Source organism: Gymnoscopelus microlampas, assembly GCF_963454915.1.
Source record: "Gymnoscopelus microlampas genome assembly, chromosome: 23".
NCBI classification, from domain to species: Eukaryota; Metazoa; Chordata; class Actinopteri; order Myctophiformes; family Myctophidae; genus Gymnoscopelus; species Gymnoscopelus microlampas.
Window position 1 is genome coordinate 30,717,862 of NC_139960.1, and position 23,643 is coordinate 30,741,504.

Below are 23,643 nucleotides of genomic sequence, written 5' to 3' on the forward strand. Positions count from 1 at the left end.
ATCAAACTCACCACAAGTAGACATGCACAGTACCCTTGTTCAAAGCAGTAGACTTAATCATTGATTCTCAAAATATGGTCTGGGGACCCCCATGGGGTCCTTGATAGGGTTCCAGGAGGTCCCCAGGTCCATGGCCTAATGCATACCAAACTGGGGGTCCTTGAATTTAAAAAGTTTGAGAACTGTGCTAGATGTGACATCATGCTATATCGCAGTGTAGGAATCAGAAGTAGAAACCTGGGTGGGTGGGGGCGGGTGGGTCAGTGAGGGGGGAGGAGGGGGTGTGTGTACTCTTGTGAGTCGGGGGACGAGAAGGTGGCGCTGTGACGGGGGAGGTTGGGTGAGGAGGGGGCTCAGTGAGGCCTGAAAGAACACAGAGAAGAGTGAGACAAGGCATGCACACACGCACGCACGCACGTACTCACACACACACACACACACACACACACACACACACACACACACACACACACACACACACACACACACACACACACACACACACACACATTTGTATTACTACACTTGTGAGGACATCAACATTTTTGGATTGCAAAGAATGCCATTTTCTTTTCTTTTTTTGGCCTTTGTAACCTAAAAAGCCGCAATAGCCAATCTGCAAGCTCACAACAACGCGTCTATTTTCAGTAAACTACACTGGCGTGCAACCTAGTATCCTATTTATATTAAAATTGGCTTAAGGGAGGACCGGCCCGGCCGGCGGACCTCTGACGTCACTCTGACTCATACATAACCATAAACAAACCCCATACGCCCATATGTAGGCAGGACCACGGCCACGTCACTCTGACTGACCTAACCATGAACAAACCCAATCGATACACACATGTACTGTAAGCCTATCACTACGACTCAGACATAACCATGAATAAACCTGATATGCACATACACAGTACATAGGCATATTAGGCATACAGTAGGGAGATCCAGATCAGTAAGGATGTGAGGGAGTGTGGTACCTGCCGCCCGAACCTCTAGTACAGTAAATCAGGCTTACCTCTAACCCGACCCCCAGATCTGACCTCTAAATGTCTTCTCCCAAACCTAACCCCAACCTGAAACTTTTCCAAATGGTGAACCTAACTCTAAATGTCTTAAATAAGCATAACAACCTGGACCTGGACATTTTTCCTCACAATGCAATGTCTAATTCTCAAATTCTGTTATACTTGTGCAGACATTTGGCCCTCATATGTATAGTAATACAAGTTCACACACACACGCACGCACGCACGCACGCACGCACGCACACACACACACACACACACACACACACACACACACACACACACACACACACACACACACACACACACACACACACACACACACACACACACACACACACACACACACACACACACACACACACAGTACATACATAACAACAGAGAGATAGTTACAGAATGTATGTAAAGCTGATTGCATGCTGCGATAATAAGTTACTATAGTTTTACTGCTGTGATTCAGAGTTGAGGGGAGCACCTATGCAGTTGCATCTCTCATTCCTTATGTGAATTAAACACGGTGGAAGCTTTTATCCTGCATCCTTCACCATCCTCCCTTGTATTTCTCGCTCAGCTGAGTGACTTCATTAAATCAAGGAACATTTGAGTTGACAATTTTGGCCAGCGTAAAATATCACGTATGCTCATAATAGCAGGAGGATATGACAGGGTCACTTTATCATGACATTATACAAATGACCATGTAATGGTCTAACCAAAATCTCATATGTATCAGAAAAAAAATCAAAGAACCAAATCTTTTCATTCCGCAACTGCATAGGAACCCAAACTAACAGTCAACTCTGAAGCAATGTTTGCATCATTTAGTTCCAGTCAAATCTAACCCCAACCTACAGTAAATATCACCAGGAGTTCTACTTTCTTGTACTGTAAATACGAAGGGTAATAAGTACTAGATTAAGATGCTATTGTGTCCTGGTGACGGATTGTGCCCATATATATTAATTTAACTCTTGATAGTGTAAAACTTAGGAGACCTAAGGGTCTATGCAAACTATTGTCTACACATTTCCATGTGCAGACAATACGGCTCCTATTCAATTCAATTCGATTTTAGTATGTTCTATATTCTATTGTAATGTATTCTGAAATGTTGGACTGCCTCTGTAAGGGACTGGAACCAAAGCTTGCAGACAACCAAAGCCTGAGGAGAATATCAAAGTGTCAGAGACAAGGTCTTTTTAAAGCAGTGTTTCTCAACTTATGTGTCGGGGTCCAAAAGTTGCCTGCGGTACGTTCTCACAGAGTTGCGGACAAGAACAGATGTAATGAGACAAATACTGTGCTGCTTGATACAACGGGTCCCAAGTGTGAAACCAGTTGAGAACCACTGTTTTAAAGCTTGTTCGTTAGATTTTGGGAGTGGGAGGGGGGTTGGTTGAATAGGTAAAGACTGAAGGCATGGCATGTACAGTAGAGCTTATTTTTTGTCAGTGCAGGAAAGTCCTACCTACGTTAGGCTAAATTACAATGTTATCAATCATTTAGAGTAGGACATAAGCAATGGTGCTTGCAGATGCCATGGAAGCATACTGTTGCTACAGGTTGAAGTACTCACATTATACTTAAAAAAGGAAACCTGTGTCTTGTTTGGGACCACACATTTTCCAGTTTCCAACATAACATACTGTATGTTCCCAGAGTTAAGTACTTACACAATATATCCTTGCCATCAACATGCAGTATGCAACCAAAACATTTTGCCTGTGTGTTTCATACCGTTTTCACAATGTTAAAACCTGGCATGTAAATTATTGTGGTGTTGAAACGCAAAATGCACTTTTCCCAAGCGAGACACTGGTGTTGAGAATGCCACATCCCTTTTTAAGGTTTTATCAACTGTCAGAAATGCTAGCTAAGCTGGGAGATGGGAAAAGGGTAAATATCTAATGATAATCCGGAACATGCAGTTTCCTCCAGGGGCAGACTTGTTTTACCTTTGCCCGTCTCTAGAGGGGGCTGTTGAATAAGAGCTTCAGGAAGGAGGGAAGGAAAAAACAAGGGAGAGACAGTGTAAGAGGTTGAGTAAGGAAGAGACATCAGGGATCTGACATGTTTAGCTTAGGGAAGCTAGGTTTGCACCACCACAAATCAAGATAAGAGTAAGTCACCTCAGGCATACACGTGACAGACAAACAGACAAAAATGTGTATTACAGTCATTGGGTACTAAAGTACCCCATACACACATGCAGTGTTTTCATATTTTTGCGGGTTTAGCTACAGTACGTTCTGCAAACCTTACACAATTGAAAAAGACTCAAATGTCCATTGTATATTTAAAAGAAAATACTGTATAATGATAAAACAAACTATTTTCTTGAATTCTGGGGGAAAACAAAACAAAACGTTTTGAGCAGATAGGAGTTTTACTCCACTATGTAATAAAGAACAACAAACTATTTTTTTTAATATAATAAGGGTTTTACAGATACAAATTACAGAATCAAGGGACATTTTTATTACAAGGGTTCAGAGTAAGAAATCGAATTCCTAATTGATATTTAAATATCAAAACTGTCTTATGGTATTTTCTCTAATACGTCTCCAACACAAAATGGCGATTCTTCAGACAAAAATGGGTTTCTTACATTTAATTACAGATTGCTTTGACCTATAACTTCCTTACCACTAGTTGCTTGTCCCTTGATAGTGCCTGAAAGGTGGTTGAATATAAATAATAATGAGCTTACTTGTGTCCATGATTGTGACTGCCTCGTCTGTGATGGCAGGGCCAGGGCCCTTGATTGTCTTAGCAGTGAAGGAGAACTTGTAGCGCGTACTGTTCCTGAGGTTCAGCAGGGTGATCGAGGTCTTGTTGACTGGGAAGGTCATGATTTCCACAGGTCCCAACTCATTGGTGCTGTTGACTGGAGGAAGAGAAGAGAAGAGAAGAGAAGAGAAGAGAAGAGAAGAGAAGAGAAGAGAAGAGAAGAGAAGAGAAGAGAAGAGAAGAGAAGAGAAGAGAAGAGAAGAGAAGAGAAGAGATGTTAGACTTGTGTTAATCTAGATTAATTTAAAGCGGCACTATGTCACTTCTTTTTTAATTAATAAAATATTCAATTCAAATTCAATTCATCCCGAGCAAGGTAGGTTCTATTAGCTCAATGGTAAAAAAAAAGAAAACAGGACTTGCACATGAAACCGGGTTCAAATCAGGGGGAGAAGAGGAAAGTTACATAGCGCAGCTTTAAGGTGTCAGCTAAATGCACACTCAAAGATTTGAAAATAATAAAACACAATACAGGGAATTATTAAGATTATCGTGCCCAGTGGAGCAAAGCCGCCACTGACACAGAGACGTTAAGACATACACAACACACAGGCACGTGCACACATAGACATGAAAGGTAGCTTGAGTCCCTGCCCTTTTACCCGTCGGTAAAAAAGTGCCCTCTCCAGACTATATAAAAAAAAGAAAAAATAATCTATTACCCCCCAAAAAATAATTTCAACTGCCCCTAGCGGCCTAACGGTAAGGCAGTGGATGTGTTGGATGCAGCTCAAAGTGAACTTTACTCAGGTATCTAGTTTGTCGCCGTACGACCTTCCTAGCCCGTGTTATTAAAGAAAAACGGTCGACATTGGCCAAAACTAAATCGAAAATCGGCGATCGGAAACCGGCAAAAGTGGCTGTTTTTAAGATGTTTTGGCCATTATCTCTCGAACGGAAGGTCCAGTCTGCTCAGTTCAAAGCTTGTTGGATGCGTGACTTTAAGGACATTAAGCACACAATGACATGTTCAGGTTATTTGGGTTTTCTGGCCTAAAAGTATGGTAATTGTTCGGTGCCCTTTTGAAATTCCAGCCCCTGCCTCTCCAAATCCATCTGCACGTCCCTGACAACACATATACAACACGCATTACATGACTTCTCAATTGAGCAGAATTGTTGATGTTGCTTTTATTATTACCTGGTTGATATTTGAGTGTGTAGCCAGTAAGGCGTCCTGTGTTGTTGACTGGAGGACCCCATTCCAACGTCAGGGAATCAACGTTGTGGTTGCTGACCGTAAAGAAGGACGGTGGCCCCGGAACTACAAATACAAGAAACAAACCACTGTTTATTTAGGGAAAAAAAGGACTTTCCCCAATGAAAACATAAGCAGCATGGACAATGGCTGCCATCAGAGCTACAGAGATGAACAACAATATTATTATTATATATATTAACTATACTTTTATTCAGCACATAAAAATCATATCAATATCGGTTTTAAATGTGTACCTGTAGCATACAATTTCATTTGGATTCTCCCTCAAACAGCATCAGCTACTACTGTACATGTAACAGGATAAAATCACCTAATAATTGTACACTCCTATCACATAATTCTGTCCTGCGGTAACTCTGCAGTACACACCTCCCTCTGGCATCTGAAAGCTATGGTTTAAGGATGGTCCCTCTCCCTTGCCGTTGAGAACCGCGATGGAGAGGCTGTAGAAACTGTAAGGGTAGAGGCCGGGCAGGCGGCCCTCACTCCGGTTCCCGCTGAACGTCAGGAACTGTTTCGTCTTGGCCTCCGTGGACTCTGTTTCTTCTAGGCCACGTTCACGCCAGTAGTACACCTTGGTGAGACATGCAGGAGTTAGTGCACACCAGTGGTTCTCAAATTGGGGGCCAGGGACCGTCCTTGAGGGGGCCCTAAATTGGAACCTACAGGTGTGTAACCCTGTAAGTTATGGGGGTCCTTTATTAAGACGTTTGAGAACACTGTATTTAATCACATAAACATGAACATTGAGGTTCAGAGTAGCATAGCAGTAAGGCCTGTGGAACATGGCCTGCATTGATGGTCAACATGAACAAATTCCCATACAGTTAGTGTGGGAATCTCATCACTCACCACTCTCTCACTAACTCAGTACCTTATATCCCTGGAGTTTCCCCCTGACCGTGGATGAGGCGACAGGATGCCAGTGGACCTCTGCCACGGTGCTGTTATGAGCTATGACCTCTACACTCTCTGGGGCCGATGAAGGAACTGTGGGAAGGAGAGAGTGAGAGTGAGTGAGAGTGAGAGAGAGAGAGAGAGAGAGAGAGAGAGAGAGAGAGAGAGAGAGAGAGAGAGAGAGAGACCTTTTTTAATCACAGATGCTTTACTTTTTTTGTTTTTTCAAGCTAAATTTAGTTTTATGTCCTCTCCCAATGGAGAGGGGTAATTGTAATATGACCTGGATCTCCTGTGTGGGTACCAAAACATCTATCGCTCAATCAAGGTGCAGAGGAGATATATTGTGCTTAAGCTTCAGGCAGGGCTACTTGTCAACCAGTAGATGTCCTACCAGAAACCAGGGCCTAACTTTCTCAATGGAAGACTAGGGTCTCTGTGAAAGCAGGTGTAGGGTGTGAGGCGTGAAGGGTGACTCAGGTACTTAATTCGCATCATCAGGGACACGCCAATCACATCCTCTTCAAAGGCTTGAATAAACATAGCGTGCCTGTAATTCCCTGCTTAAAATTAATTTCTGTACTCAGCCTCTGATTGGACAACAGAGACCCACTTGACAGCAAGTAGGAAATGGAGATGGAACTAGGAGGTAAATACAAGCCCCCAGAGTTGCTGAGAAACATTGAAGCCGCCACCCCAGTGGCCAAAGCTGGAACTGCAGGCGGGGAGAAATACATGCACGAGCAAAACATACTGAGAGGAGAGATATTTATATATATATAAATATAAATATGTAAACATAGTATACATAAATACATATGCATTTACATATAAATATGCATCTCGAGTGTATTTAATAAATATCTCGCATTCATTCCTTGGCAACCGGGCTGCCGTAGGACGCAAAAAGGACACTAGTGCGCATGCTCATAACTCTATGGTGTGTCCAAAAACGACTCAATAATTCTACTTCCGGCAGGCTTCCGGGTGCTTCAAAACGCCACTGAGTACATTCATTGAAATGATAGCTGGGGGCGGGGCAATCCGCCCTCTAGTTATATTATACCTCTATGGGTAAATAGTGAAAATTTGTGCGACACACTTGCTTCCCTCTGGAAACGACAGATGTTTTTTGGGTGAGAAAAATACTTGACAGAGGCATAATTGATCAAATATTTATATTTCTGACCAAGTTGGGATGTGTGAACTACAATTTTAACATAAGTCCCACATTGCAGCTTTAACATGTTTTAAAACATTGTCTATTAAACCAAACTATACATTTAAACTTGCCCCGCTAGTTGAAATGGACCCTACGCTATACTGTAACTCCAACTCCAGTCCAACTCCTCAACTTACGGTTCTCTCCAGAATGTCCCAGCACCACCACGGGCTCAGGGCCGCTGCCGTAGTCGTTCAGCGCTTGAACTTTGACCTCGTAAGGTACATAGGTGGGTGTTCCGGACACGGCAAACTGGGAGGTGTTGGTCACGGTTATCGAGGACCAGTCCTGGTCCACATCCTTCTGTTTCCACTGGACCCGGTACTGAAGGCCTGGCCCGTTGGACTGCAGACCTGTCAATGGCTGCAGGAAACAAGAGTTGTTTCTTTTTTTCATACTTGAGTCAGCCATCGATGAAAACCCAGGCAGACTCTGACTTGGACAGATGCGTTTTAACCACTTAAGCCCTATACAGTATACAGTATTTTGCATTTCTTACTTCATTGTCAAGGATAGTGTAGTATATTAGACTAAGCATATAGTCTTGTAATGAACAGTCTTGTAATGAACACTCATGAGGAGCACATGGTCTGAGTTGAATCACACCAAGAATAGGCCTAGAAACCTTTCCTCCCCCGCAGGATGCTGCACACTGGAAATCACTGATCACTTGTTGATGAGGAACAGGCATTTAAACAGCACATGGTCCTTGTACTTACTTACATACATACATCCATACATAATATCATATATCACTATACACTAATGCACTAGTACTTATATTGTAATGCACATACATTGCAATATAACTTTCATACTACTACTGAAGGTTTAAATAGACACAGTCCATTGATTACTAGATCGCCTAGCAAGGCATTCCTGATTAGACACAGAAATTCTACACCCTTTCATGGGGGAGAAAAACCCATCTTTAAGATAAAGGTCCATTCTTTTAGGAGGTCCAGATGGCCAGTATCTCCTGGGGTCATCTGACCTTAGTGACCACTGTATTGTCTTAACCAAAATCTCACAATAGACTCCCACACACACAAGCTCCTTAATCTAGCGCACATACATTTACACACATAGTCTAACACACACACCTACGTGCACACTGAAGTACATCCATACATGCCTATACACACACACAGGACACACACTGTTTTGGTATCTGGTTCAGAGCACACACGCCACGTGCACAAACCTATAGGAAGAGTGTGCATGTGCATACACACCAACTATAAATATCAATGCTGTGTTTTACTCTGCCTCTTTCCTGCTGAAGCTGCGATGTGATGTTAACTCTTTACTCTCCTTGAATAAAGTAACCAATTAGAAGCCATGCCTTGGACTCCTTCATTCTCCTTAAACAAGGGCAAATAGTCTCACAGATTAATGCATTTTACTACAAAAATGGCGAACCAGTCCCGATTTCATTGATTCATTTTGGGAACAATCTACAGCAGGTGAGTTAATTTATTTTGACTCAATGGTTGTCCCTAAAATGTTTTCGAAAACAAGAACCTGTTTTTTAATTTTTATAATTGCCATCTGTGGGGCATTATTTTTGCCTTTGTTGAAGGAGTGTTTTGGATTCATGTTAAATTTATTTTTATTGAAAGTTTGGTCAAAAGTATATGGCTCACATTGCAGATATGCCTCTGTGTCAGGCGATTACGCATCAGATTAAGTCGTCTCGCTCTGTCTCCTAATAAGTTTGCCTGACTGATCATGAAGCTAAAAAAAAAAAAAAAAAAAAGTAAACTAATAAGAGGATTGATGAATGGAAGACGTATGATTTTATAAGCCACTCTCTATGTTGCGAGACTAATCTCCGAGGACAATAAGCCGTGGATGGCTCCCATGCATAGGAATTAGCCTAAGACCTTCTTGAGATCTGCAAAATGATTAGTCGTCTTTCCATTCATAGTTCGACTATAAAAAATGTAATATTCAAAAAACCAAATAAAATCTATGACTATTCGATTGGATAGTAGTTACTGTTACGGCAAGGGATCCTTCTAGAATACCATGATATGCCTGATCAGCTTTGGTTGGGGAGGCCGGCGCTAAAGCGTTTTGGGTTTAGTTTTCGTGGATTGATGATGACAGATGCATGAATTTATAAGCCACACCTAATGTTACGAGGCCAAATTCTCCCACGATTGTAAGCCATGTTCGCCACCATGCGTTAGGACATATTCGGTCCAATGACCATCATAAGGTCTGCGTAAACTGGTCATCTGTTCATTCATAGTCCAATTGTAGCGTATGGCTACCGGATTCTTACTTGATTGGTTAGCGTTTGTAAAAGAATCCGCCGGGTGTTGTGAGACTGGAAAATGTTGAGTTGCGGCCCAGAGCTGCTACTTATATTCACTGAAAACTGTAGTTTTCCGTGAGACTGCGATGTTGACGTCTTTTTGGAGGGTTTTTGTTTTTGTGTTGTAGGCCTATGTGCGTTCATCTCCCTGTTGCATACATGTAAAGCCATACATGTGTTCAAGTTGTGAGATGAAAATGTTTTGTTTGTTGTCTCTCTGTTTTGTGAGTATGCGTGTCTGCTTGTCGTTTGTCATTGGTGTTTTGAATGTGTGTTTGTCTTCATGTTTGTGCGCAGGTGTTGGTTATTTTTTATATATATTATAAATACAGGGTTATTGCCCTGAGCTTAATTGGGTGTTATTTTGTATTATGTTGGATGCTTTTGTGTGTTGAATTAAAGTGCGCCCGTGAGCCTATGGGACGCTGCCCGCTGAGGTGACGTTTGACTGCCTACGGACTGGACCGTGGCTTGGAGTAAAGGTTCGATATCGCACCTTTTCATACAACATTTGTGTAGTACATTTGCCTCTGACATTATATTTTGGATGCTAAGATATAAGTGTGAATGAATTATAGTTCAATTATAGTTAAGTATATTACGTGACGAGTATTTTTCCATAAGTATGACAATATAGTTGAAAGGAAGGATTTTGCACAAGCGTGCGTGTGGTTACCTCATGAATGCATCACATTTATTTCTCTGGATTTTATAATACACACTTCATGCTGGCTTAATGTTTTGCAATGTTATGTGCTGTGTGTTGATGATACTTCATATATTTGCTGCTGATGTTGCTTGTTTGGCTGGCAAATGCTATATTGGATAAGTTGCAGTGATTGATATATTGAAATTGCCTTGCTAAGTTTATTGCATTTACTGCAGACGTGTGCTATATGTAATTCCTTGTTGATGTTTTTTCTGTATGTCATACAATGCTAATTGAGCTTATGATTAATACTTATATTTTATAGTTTGGCTTTGTGGACCCTTATTTCTAAGTGTCGCCGTACACTGCTTTGTTTGTTCTACACTAACACTTCACTAAACTAAAACTATACTCCGCTGTGGGTGCTGACTTATTGTGCGGAGACAAGCTAGCCTGTCTGGTTGCTAACTTATGTGGCTAGCTCATGCGAGTGAACTGAATGTCCATTCATAGGCTTAACTGAGTGGTGTCACGTAATTTCAAAGCAGCGACTATAAGTCTTTTGTTCATAACACCTGAACCATGTCTTTTATCGGAGCTTTTATGGCCTTTATTGTCACTTTCACACGTTTGTAAAACGGGTTGGTTTTGTTGACATTGTTGTTTCCGCGTTTTTACGTCGCTGCCGTAAACCGTTGTGATCTTTCTCTGGTTGCTATGGTAACGTTCATGTGACCACTGCATCAGACACTGCTGATCTCTATTCTTTTGGTTAAATTCTTAAATAATATGTACTTTTGGTACGTATTCTCATTTATTACTTTTAAGCTTTAAATTGCTTGTCGTGTTAATAGTAGTCGTTTTTACTTAAACTCGTTTCTGGTAACTTTTTAAGCTACTTTTTTTAATTTTTTCGACGGACAATTCGACTCTGGTAGCTTTTGTGTCAGGTCGCGTGGTACGCTGCTAATACTATTCAGTACGTCACTACGTTCAACGTGGGGATTCCCTCCCCTCTTTCTGTTGGGGGTATCCCTTCTTTGTCCTGCGTCACTGAGACCCTCCTTTCGAGGGCGGGTTTTGCCGCATCGTATTTTACACTTCGCCCACGTTGTGAAGTATATGGTTTAATGACTGCTCCTGTCTCAGCACATGTTGTCTCCATTTAAGCGGTTTAACCAAGTATTACTTTTCCCCATACATTAATGCAAGATCGTTTCTGTTTCTGAGTTGAGTTTGGACTATTCTAAACTCACTTATTTCTTACAGCTTACTGTTATATTGTTGGTTTAATTGTTTTACATTGCTTTAATCCACCTCTTGTTTTTCTTTATGTTTCATATTACTTATTACATTTTAGTAACATTTTAACACGCATGTGTTTTATTACCTACTTCACAGCCACTTCCGTGTGGTATTTTCCTTTCGTTTCCTCTTTATTGTTTGTTCATTATACTGATATGCTTGTTTGTTCCTACTGTTCTTTATAACGCCTTAGAGTATTCTATTTAATCGGTTTATTCCAAATTAGCGATCTTGCATATTCAATAGTTTACATTTTTAATTTTTACAGTTTTTCAAAATAAAATTAATATTCAATAGTTTACATTTTTAATTTTTACAGTTTTTAAAAAATAAAATTAAATAAATAAATAACTTACAAATATTTTATTAGCACCTACCTAAGACATTGTCAAGGGGGGTACTACATTTATTTTGGCTCAATTTACTGATCATTTCCCTTGTTTTATTTTAGACATTTAAGCGGTTTCGGTGGTTCGGCAATTTGAGTAACGAAATTAAGGTTGTTTTCAGTTCAATATAGCGTCAATTAATTTGAGGGAGCTGTTTAGCTACTTCTATCTCCTATATTGAAGCTTGTGTTTGTTCTTGCTGCAGCCTTTTATTCAACCACGATACAAACCTAACTGCACACACGCACACATACACATTGTTATACGTATACATCAGCTTATTTGTGTACGTTGATATATATATACATTCGCATCTTTGTGCATTCATACTCAAGTTGCATTCACGTATATAGGTGTATTCGGTGTGGTTACATGTTTTATAGGAATATACATAACAATCGTATTGTTCCTGCACAACTTTTCTTGGGGGTTGACTGACGGGTCCTTTGTGGACTGGCAATTGTTCGTGGTCTGTCTATGAACCTTTAATGGTGAACGTATAGTTTTTCTTTAGTGCTTTCAACATTATTTCAAAGGCTATATAATCAAAAAACACTATTATTATTGGGTTTTGGCCACTTACAGTGCACCCACTAAAACTATCATACATATTCTTCAATAATATTAACGTAGTTGATCAATATTTGTGATGGGGGCCAAGGCGACGCGGGCTGCTTCCCACGCTACGACACCTGTGTTGATAGTACAACAGAAAAATCCCCTATTTAAAGGTATTTCCAAAATTTCCAAGAAATGGAATTCACGCTGGTTGGGAATTGATCAGCCATGGCCTCAGGATGGTACTTTTGACCCAGAGGTTATTAAAACGATGCAAGTTCTTGTCCACACACACAGGGCAGACCAGAATACAGGTAGACGTGGCCGCATTCGTAAAGAAAAACGTTTTTTAGAAGAAGCGATTTTGGAATTATTTTATCAAGAAGGTCAAAAGTTGACCAAAGCCCGAAAAGAGCATAATGACAAAATTGTGGCCACAACCCTGTCCACTGACATGTTACCTCAGGCAGTTGCAGCCCCGTTCATTCATGTGAATCCACCACCTTGTGGGGTTGCACAGATTTCCCCTGCACCATGCCCAAACCACTACCCCCTACAGATTTCCCCTGCACCATGCCCGAACCCCTACCCCCTGCTACCGCTTTTGGAAACACAGGGCCGCTACAATATTACTGATGACCACGGTGCATTAAGAGACATTTATATAACTAATATCGACCCGGACGTCATTCTCATTGACGCCCTTGGAGATGTAGAGAACCCACGTGCGTTTGTAGCCAGAGCTCATCAGAAATGGCGAGACGTCACCGGCAATGACCCTGATCTTAACCAGCTGGAGCAGGCGCTCGTCAGGAGCAAGATTCAAGAAGGCTTGCCTGCGCCGGTGCAGAAGAAACTTTCTGGGACTGTGGGCCTTGCTAGCATGGATACACCAACTTATACAGATAATGTTGCACACCAAGTCATCAAGCACCGGAAGAAACTAAGCGCTCAGAAGGACAGTGACTTGGCCACAGTGAGAAAGCTTAACCAGTTACATCTGTGCGAGGGGTACAAGCAAGGGGTTCTCCAGCGAAACACCTCACGGTTTCCCCGGGCTGGCTCTCGACCTAGGTCCAGACCTGATTTCAGACGGCCTGTGGGACCTTGCCATACTTGTGGGAACTATGGCCACCTTTGGCGTCAGTGCAATCTGCCACCACCACTACAACAACCTTCAGCACAACATCTGACTCCTTTACAGTGGACGCAAGGGTCATCGCCTCAACAAGGTCAACAGTACTTTCAAGATCAACGACAGCACGTTGAGGCACCCCGTCCTCAGCAGGAGCAGCAGTTACCGCGTCTGGTGAACCCTTATAGGGGTCCACCAGTGGGGGGACTATAGGGTTGCCCAGAAGATTCGGAAGGAAGGTGCGAACAGCTGGTAGTGTCAGGGCCTGAGACAGAGCCCACTGTCTCGGTGAAGATTAACAATCGCACAGTTAAACTCATGGCTGATAGTGGTGCAGTTTTTACTTGTGTACGACCTTGTGACACTATATACCTTCCTATGTCTGAACACTATGTCAGAACAATCGGATTTGAGGGAAAAGGACAGCTGATACCAATCACAAAACCAGTGAAGATTCAATACAAGTCTCAAGTAGCCAAGATCCCGATACTTGTGTCTACCAGTACCCCCATTGGTCTACTGGGACGTGATGCTCTATGCCAAATGAACTGTACGATTAAATGCACTCCTGATGGATGTGTGGTGCAAGTGCCCAGTGAAGTGGAAGTACCCAGGAAACAATATTCTCAACTGCCTGTTTATTCACAACCAGAAGACTCCCTTGTGTACTGGTTGGGAAATCTAAGTCACGATTTGATGGAACCTGCCAGATTGTGGGAAAAGTTTATTGTGGCTAATATGCCAAATGCAAGAACGCCACGGTACCCCCCACATTGTACACTTCAATACTTCAAGGATGCCAGCACAGCTGATGCTACAGAATGGATGTCACGACAACCACAACAGATTCAGCTCAGCTCCAGCTGTATCATTCTTGGACCACAGGGTGCAGCTATGAAGATAAACAGACAAGAATACATGGATGAGACATTTAAAGTGGAAAACAGCATTCCACATGTGACTTTGAGGGTTGCTGAAGATCACTCACAGAAGCACATAGGGGCAATGATGGCGGAAGCAGAGGAGGCCATCTTTGCAACAACAAAAGAAAACCCTGCTATCTGGATAAGTGAAGATCGCAAATTCCTCAAACTCATGATATCTGCACAAGGCATGAGTCAACCTCAGACAGTGAAACTGACGAATGACTCTATGTTCACTGTGGAACTGGACCAAGTCCTCAAGGAAGAGATGTTCCTGCAAGTTCCAGAGAGCCTGTGGTCACAACACAGCACAGACATTGGCCTTGTTAAGTCCGCCCAACCGGTGAGAGTGTTATTAAGCCCAGGCGCCACACCCCCATGGCGACCTCAATATCCCCTCAAAGATGCAGCAGTTCAAGGCATCGAATCACAGATAAAAGGGTTATTAGAGGCCGGAGTTCTACAGAAAACAAAAGACCCACTTAGTAATATGCCCCTCCTCCCCATTTTGAAGCCTGACAATACTTTTCGTTTAGTTCATGACCTTAGAGCTATCAATGAAGTTGTGCAGGACTTCCCCGCGGAGGTCCCAGACCCGCACCTGTTACTATGTGATATACCCCCCAGTGCTACCTGTTTTACTGTTCTGGACCTGTGTGGAGCGTTTTTTAGTATTCCATTGAGTGAAGAAAGCCAAGGTTATTTTGGTTTCACGTACAAAGCTGAGTGCTATAATTATCGGAGGTTACCTATGGGTTTCCGACATTCCCCACACTTGTTTAATAAAATTTTGAAAGACGATTTAACTGATGTGGGTCCTCTTTTGAATAGTGTCGTGTTGCACTACGTAGATGATTTAATGGTCTGTGCCAAAGACAGAGAGACATGTCACAAAGACTCAATGATGTTGCTACAAAAATTAGCAGAAAAAGGCCACAAAGTTTCTAAGAAGAAACTCCAATATTGTCAGGATTCGGTGGTCTATCTTGGCCAGAGAATTAGTCATGGCCATCATAGCATATCAGAGGTTCACTTGGAGGCTATCCGCCATGCACCTAAACCTAGAACAGTGCGAGAGCTTATGAAATTCTTGGGCACGACCCAGTATTCTGCTGCTTGGTTAGAAGATTACACTACACTTACAGGTCCTCTTAGAAAGATGATTAAAGACACCGGAAGTGATCTGTTACATCGTAATGTTACCTGGAATGAAGATTCACTTGCAGCATTTGAGACCTTGAAAAGAAAATTAATGGAGGCGCCTGCCCTCGCACTGGTAGATTATACGAAAAACTTTCTGTTGTACGTATCAATGTCCACAGGTGGGAAGCATGCATGCGCTGTCCTTACGCAGCCTACTGGCACGTCCATCAACCCTCAGCCCGTTGCGTATTATTCAGTGGCTTTCACTGATGTTGAAATGGGCCTCCCGCCGTGCTACAGAGCACTAGCAGGGGTTTATTCAATGTATGAGAAGGCTTCGGCAGTGACTATGGGTTATCCAGTGACTATCCTCACTCAGCATAGTCTCAAAAATCTTTTGAATCATGGCAAGTATACTTTAACCATGTCAAGAATTAGGGACTACCATAGAATGTTGGAACAAGAGGATGTTACGGTAATTAGGTGTAACACCATTAACCCTGCTGATTCTTTGACTACGTCGGAAGATGGAGAACCACACGACTGTGTGGAAGAGGCAGAGAGATACTCTAAATTGAGATCTGACCTACAGGCTCTCCCGCTCCAAGAAGTGGATGCAGAGTACTGGACTGATGGGTCTTGCTATCGTACTGGCGATGTGTTAAGCGCAGGCTATGCGGTGGTACAGGCCCAGGGAGCTGACTTTGTAACAATTAAGGCGGAGCCGATTCCACAGCCATGTTCCGCCCAATTAGCAGAATTGGTCGCTCTCACAGAAGCCTGCTTATTAGCAGAGGACAAATGCGTAACGATCTATACGGATTCCTCTTACGCTATGTCAGTTTGCCATTTGTTTGGAGCAGTATGGAAGAGCCGAGGCTTTAAGTGCTCAGACGGCTCTACCATAAAGCACCATGCACAGATACTAAAGTTGTTGTCAGCAATGATGGAACCCAAGAAGATTGCGATTGCGAAGTGTGCAGCTCATAAATTTGACGCATCACGTATTACTAGAGGTAATAATGCGGCCGATGAGGCTGCTAAGGCAGCTGCAAGTACTAACAGAATGGGAAATGTTCTTTTGGTAACACACGAAATGGAGATGGAAAAAAAATTACATTGAAAGATTTGATTTTGATGCAGGAAGAGACCAGTGTAATTGATCAAAACTTGTGGCGTGATAGAGGTGCTGTTAAAGACAGCACTGGCCTATGGCGCAACCACGAAGGTTTAGTGATTGCTCCCCCTGATCTATTAGGTCTATTGATACATGATGCCCATGGTGTCTCTCATGTATCAAGGGGGGAAGTGAATAGAAAGATAGCAAAAGAATACCATATTTGTTAGAACAAATTGATCAAATTATAAGTCGATGCACCATTTGTTTAAAAAACAATATAAGCACAAACAATATAAGACAAAGAAATCCGACACTTACGCATGACACCGCATGAACTTGCTATGGGCCGATGCATGCTAACCCCTGGTCTACACACTAGTGGTAAGGGTCCTAGCCTTTCACTGTTAGAAATGAAGGCTTATGTGCGTTACATGTCCAACCTCCCCAGGAGGATCGCTGTTTATGTTTCTTCCAAACAGGAACAGGAGGAGAAGGAAGAGCTGACGCGGACAGACGCCAACACCATACTACCAGGGGACAAAGTGTTTGTGCAACAAAATGACCATGAAAGAGGGCCAGCGACTATTTATGCCCACCCAAGCTCTTGGAAAGATAATGAAGGTGTTACTGTATCCCTAATGAGCAAAAACACAGGAAGTAGGAGACGATTCCGCTACAGTGATCATAGTTATGAGGATTGCTCCCTTCTCATAAATGATATTAGAATAACAGATGCAGGAGTATACACTTGTATTGTTGACAGTCCCAGTTGCCCATATCAACGACAGGCACTGCGACAGGAACTGGAGGATGGAGTATGTTCCCCGGATCAAGTGACTCTTATCGTTACAACTCCCACTCCCACTCCCACTGCCATTCCCACTTCAACTCCCACTCCAACTGTTACTCCCACTCCAACTGTTACTCCCACTCCAACTGTTACCTCAACTGTCACTCCTGTCCCAACTACAATCCCAACCAAGACTCTCATTTCAACTGTCACTCCTGTCCCAACTACAATCCCAAACCAAGTTATAGTTCCAAACTCCATTTTAACTATTCACCCTAATTTCACTCCAACTGCCACACCTGTATCACAGGAATCTGACGAAGCCAGACTTAGATTAACTAGGACAGTGCTTACAGGAGCAGAAATGCGGGAGCAACAGTGGGCCCGACGTTTCGAAGAAGCTGAATACCGTCTATTTAAGAATAGATCAACCGTAGCTGAACCCTTGTATGAAATAGCAAAAAGAAATCCTTGGTATCAGTATCTAGATTTCACTGCAAGGTCACTTGACAAAAAAGACTGTTATATGTGTACTAGGTCCAAAGTCAATACACTCATAGTGACAAACACTCAATATAGCTGGAAGAACTGTGGACGGGATAACAAAAATATCCCATCTACACTTTCCTTTTGCCCTGCACAGTGCCTACAATATCTGCAGTCTAAAGAATACTACCGTGAAGTGATGAAAAAGGGATATCAGGTGAGGGATTTGTGGGAGGCCCTAGTAAGAGAGCCCTGTGCATCACTTAATGTGCGAATGACTACGTCTCTGATAACTGTGCCTACCAGCACTCATTTGAAATTGACAGGCTCATTTGAATGTTTCCAAAGGATAGGAAATGTATTACTAGAAAGTGCCACCAAGGTGCCTATCATTGTGGTTGGCTATCTTGAGGAGGAATTGTGTTCTGAGATATTCCATCTCAATTTTGATTTTAGTCGTGAGATTGAAACGTGTGTTCTCCGTAATGGTTCTATTAGTAGGATGCCGGCGGTAAGGATGCTTAAGGGAAAACCGCCCCAGTATCCGCCCAACATATGCCCTCTCCATTTTTCTACCCAGTCTGTGGCAGACCAGTTTTGGATCTGCGGAGACATGGTTTTGCGTAACGCATTGCCCTTCAATTGGTCGGGTCGCTGCGCCCGTGTGGAAGCTATACAATCAATTCTTGTCATCCCTGCTAGTGACCTTGACGAGAAACATACCGCCCCACCTCCCCGGTCCCGGAGGGCGGCTAAAAAGGGGTCGTCTAAAAAGAAGAGCATATTTTCTGATTCCCCGGTACTGTTTGATAAAGCTGGGGATCCATACAATATACCTCGTCATGCCATGGCTATTGATGATGACTCCATTCTGTGGACGTCACTCTTCTTCCCCACAGTGGGTATAGGAACCACAATTAGCTGGGTCAATTATATATACTATAATCAGCAGCGCTTCATTAATTTCACGTACGACGCTTTGGATGCTCTGGGACAACAGCTCAGAGCCACCAGTGATATGGCCTTACAGAATAGACAGGCATTGGACTTCCTGTTGGCCGATAAGGGAGGAGTTTGTGTGATGTTGGGAAGCAGCCACTGCTGTTCATACATACCAGACAATACAGGCCCTAACGGTAGTTTCACGCTTGCAATGAACAAACTGAGAAACCTCAAAGGGGAGGTCCAAACCCACTCGGGAGTTGCGGAAGGTTGGGGATGGCCTAACTTGTTTTCCAGTTTCCGTATGGGGAACTGGGGATCGTATTTGGCCCAAATTGGAATAACCATACTTGTCTGTGTGCTTGTATTGGCCTTTATCCTTTGCTGCTGCATCCCTTTGACTCGCAGCCTGATATCAAAAGGAATTGACAGGGCCATGAACACTCAAGCTATCCAAATGACAGATGTTGTCGCAACAAATATACCTATCACTAATCCGGCAGAAGAAATCGAGGAGATCAAGGAAGTACATTCTGATTTGGATCTGTGTGAGTATGCAGACTTTTGCTACACTGACACTGAGGAGAAAACTTATGAATGGGACGCAGAAAAGGACGAATCCCTGCTCCTTTCTCTCCCCAGTCCCTGAATCCACAGCCCCTTTACCCCATGCCCACGGATACATGCCCCCTCTCCCTTCATCCCCGGAGACATACCTTTTCTGTCCTCTCCCTTTTTTCTCTTTTACAGCTTTATCTCAACTTTACTCTATCTTTTCTCGTGAGACGGGTTTTCCGTTCATGAAGACAGATGTCCGTCAGAGACCCTGATGAAGACAAAGATCGTTTGATAGTGCGTTTTAATGTAGGCGATTTTTTTGTTTTTTAGTGTTTGATGCGCGTAGTAAACGCCGATTTGCATGCCTTTAATTGTTTGATGATGTTTTTCTGGTTTTATATTTTGTCATTTTAGTTATCTTTTGAAACATGTATTGATTGATGACGTTTAATAGTTTGCTGTCTATTTTGGACATGTTTGCTTTATATTTGCAAATTTTAGTAGTTTTATACGTAAGTTTAATTGTAGTAACGTCATTCATGTCGTATTTTTTATTGTTACCTGCTATATTATATTGTTTGAGAAGTAGACTAGTTCAAGGGTTTGTTTAGCCTATTTGTGTTACAGTTCTTGTTTTGCCAAGGGGGGCCTGGATGATTTCAACACGTTGTTCTTTTTCTACATGAGGAGTAGCAGGTTTTTTACTGTTTGTGTTTTGATACTAATGTTTAGTTAGCTTTTTATATGTTTTTATTTGTTAGTGTTATTTAGGTTTGTATGGTTACTGTTTTATGTCCCCACGTTTATGTAGGACTTGTAGAGTCCTCCAAGGGGGGACTATGTAGTATATTAGACTAAGCATATAGTCTTGTAATGAACAGTCTTGTAATGAACACTCATGAGGAGCACATGGTCTGAGTTGAATCACACCAAGAATAGGCCTAGAAACCTTTCCTCCCCCGCAGGATGCTGCACACTGGAAATCACTGATCACTTGTTGATGAGGAACAGGCATTTAAACAGCACATGGTCCTTGTACTTACTTACATACATACATCCATACATAATATCATATATCACTATACACTAATGCACTAGTACTTATATTGTAATGCACATACATTGCAATATAACTTTCATACTACTACTGAAGGTTTAAATAGACACAGTCCATTGATTACTAGATCGCCTAGCAAGGCATTCCTGATTAGACACAGAAATTCTACACCCTTTCATGGGGGAGAAAAACCCATCTTTAAGATAAAGGTCCATTCTTTTAGGAGGTCCAGATGGCCAGTATCTCCTGGGGTCATCTGACCTTAGTGACCACTGTATTGTCTTAACCAAAATCTCACAATAGACTCCCACACACACAAGCTCCTTAATCTAGCGCACATACATTTACACACATAGTCTAACACACACACCTACGTGCACACTGAAGTACATCCATACATGCCTATACACACACACAGGACACACACTGTTTTGGTATCTGGTTCAGAGCACACACGCCACGTGCACAAACCTATAGGAAGAGTGTGCATGTGCATACACACCAACTATAAATATCAATGCTGTGTTTTACTCTGCCTCTTTCCTGCTGAAGCTGCGATGTGATGTTAACTCTTTACTCTCCTTGAATAAAGTAACCAATTAGAAGCCATGCCTTGGACTCCTTCATTCTCCTTAAACAAGGGCAAATAGTCTCACAGATTAATGCATTTTACTACAATAGCTTACCATCCAGGAGATGACCAAGTTGTTAGGATCTGTTCCCATTCCCTGAACATTGGAAGGGTTCTCATCTGGAGCTGAACATTGCAGAGTGAAACAAATGTGTTGTAACTTAACTATCTTTAAAATGTCACACTTACAATATAATATAGACCCTCCAGAAAAACCCGGGCAAAAGTCCTGAATTATGCAAGCTAAAATCCTTGCTTATGCGGGATAAAATCCTTGATTTTGCGATGAAATATGAGGGGTTTTATGTGATTGTATGCAGTGAAATTGCGGGAAGTTGCGAAAGTTGCGGAAAGTTGCAAAATATGCAAAAACATGCGATGTGACCTTTTTGAAAAAAAGTGACCCCCGCATAATTATTATTATTATAATCGCATAACCGTGTTTTTTTGGAGGGTCTAACAATAGACTACAATATACTGTACATCACGGGGGTATATTTTTGTCATATGAATAGACTACTATCCCATGATGCATTGCAGAGGACTTCATTATGCTCTTATTGAGGCATACTGTTCTGAATTGTATATTACATATGGATAATAGCATGCCCCTTACGTCCAGGGTTGGTCCTGTACTGTTCAGAGGACTGACTGGGGTGGCTGAAGCCCACATCATTAACAGCCAGCACCCTGAAGGAGTAGTAGACATAGGGAGACAGTGCCAGCTGGGCCGTGGTGCTGGTACCAGCGACTTCCGTCAGGTTGACCCAAACGCCCGGCTGGTGGAGCAGGTCCTCGTACTGGATCACGAACTCTGCGGCAGCGAGGTGAAAGAGGTTACAAGACGACACACTTTGTTGCCACGACTAAGTTGTATACAGCAGTGGTTCGCAAACCTTTTCTGGATCAGGGTCCACTTGGAAATCTCGAAAGTGTTCGCGGCTCGCCCATCTGACCACTTAACACGGCAGCCGAATGGTTAAGTGGTCAGATGGGTGGGCCGTGTGCATTTTCAGAGCATATTTATTTCCAGCTTGGAACAACGAAACTAACATAGTATACTTTAAGTCCATATTTATCTGTACCAAAACAAAAAGTAATTTTCAAGGTTTTAAAGAAAAAAATACCATGATTTTATTTTATTGTATAACTTTTGTAACCTTTTTTTATGCTATATCATCATTAAAATCTTAAGAGTTTTGCCAATTATTTGGGGGCCCACTTACAATATCCTCATGCCCCACCACAGGTTGGGAATCGCTGGTTTACATTACAGCAGGGGTCTTCAACTGGGGGTCTGGGACCCCTAGGGAGTTACTACAGAGGGCCGCCAAATCTTTGTGTGAAAGGAAATTTTTTTTTTTTTTACATTAAAGGTAGGGTAAGTGATTTGCATTGGTTAAAATAATTGTTAAATAGCTCTATATTCTGATAGTACTCATTGCTATAGAGTGTTTGTTCAGTATTAGGAGTCTCCTTGTCTCTCCACCTCTTTATTAAACAGAAAATGCATTTTCGTTTCAGTTTCAGTTTCATTTCATATTTTATCCAACCAGGACAGAGAACTCAATCAGGATACAGATTAAACAAGTGAAAATGGAAGTGATGACACTAAGAAATGAGCAGGCAAAATTGGAACTGGAACACTATACAAATTAAGCTTAAAAATGGGTACTTTCTCCTGATTGGCTGAGATTTTGACACCTACCGAAAAATGTATTTTCTGTTTATTAAAGAGCTGGAGAGACAGGGAGACTCCTGTTACTGAACAAACACTCTATAGCAATGATTACTATCAGAATATAGTATTTTAACTTTTAACAAAATACTTTTTGTTTTAGCCAAAAAATATCACTTACCCTACCTTTAACCAATTGAACCCTAAAACCCTTTTCTGAGGGGAACATTAGCCGAAAATAGCAGATCTACAAGCTCCCAATGCCTTGCAGATTGAGGGTTTAAGTGGTTTAACTGTCTGAAAATACACATTAACATGAATCCAACACAACGCTACACAAGTCTATGAAGCTATCTATGAAAACTATGAAAACATTTAATCTGCAACACAATTTTAATACAATATGTAGTGGGGTGGGGGGTCCCTGTTGCATCTCTCTCTCAGCAAAGGGGTCCTTGGCCTGAAAAAAGTTGAAGACCCCTGCATTACAGTACTTACTCTGTATGGGGCTGTTATGTTCATCTCCTGGGATCCAGGAAAGCTGGATGTTCTTGTCTACTTGGTCCGTCAACTCCAGATCTGTGGGAGGGTCCGGTTGCTCTGGAAAATACAGTGAAAGAGTGCACAGTTTGGAAAACCCTCCTCTCCGCTGTTAGGAACTTTCCAAACACTGATAGGAATCAATGATCTACAATCTATAAAATGTATAATGATTGGGCGTTACTAGGTGTCACTAGGCGTTATAGTTGTTCTGTGTGATATTTATGCCTGTTATTTGCTCATCAGAATCAGAT

At 42.1% G+C, this 23,643-nt stretch overlaps 1 protein-coding gene across 1 annotated transcript in view; it reads right to left on the reverse strand.

Moving 5' to 3' along the window:
* Positions 1–23,643, reverse strand: part of LOC311040304 (neuronal cell adhesion molecule-like) — a 109,882-nt gene that overhangs the window by 12,031 nt on the left and 74,208 nt on the right. Inside the window, exons 17-24 of the mRNA XM_084050505.1 lie at positions 23,348–23,449; positions 21,788–21,985; positions 21,227–21,297; positions 7,300–7,525; positions 5,918–6,033; positions 5,413–5,617; positions 4,963–5,085; positions 3,742–3,918 (exon numbers count right to left, since the gene is read on the reverse strand). Coding sequence (XP_083906631.1) covers positions 3,742–3,918; positions 4,963–5,085; positions 5,413–5,617; positions 5,918–6,033; positions 7,300–7,525; positions 21,227–21,297; positions 21,788–21,985; positions 23,348–23,449 — 1,218 coding nt within the window. The remainder of the gene's footprint in view (positions 1–3,741; positions 3,919–4,962; positions 5,086–5,412; positions 5,618–5,917; positions 6,034–7,299; positions 7,526–21,226; positions 21,298–21,787; positions 21,986–23,347; positions 23,450–23,643) is intronic.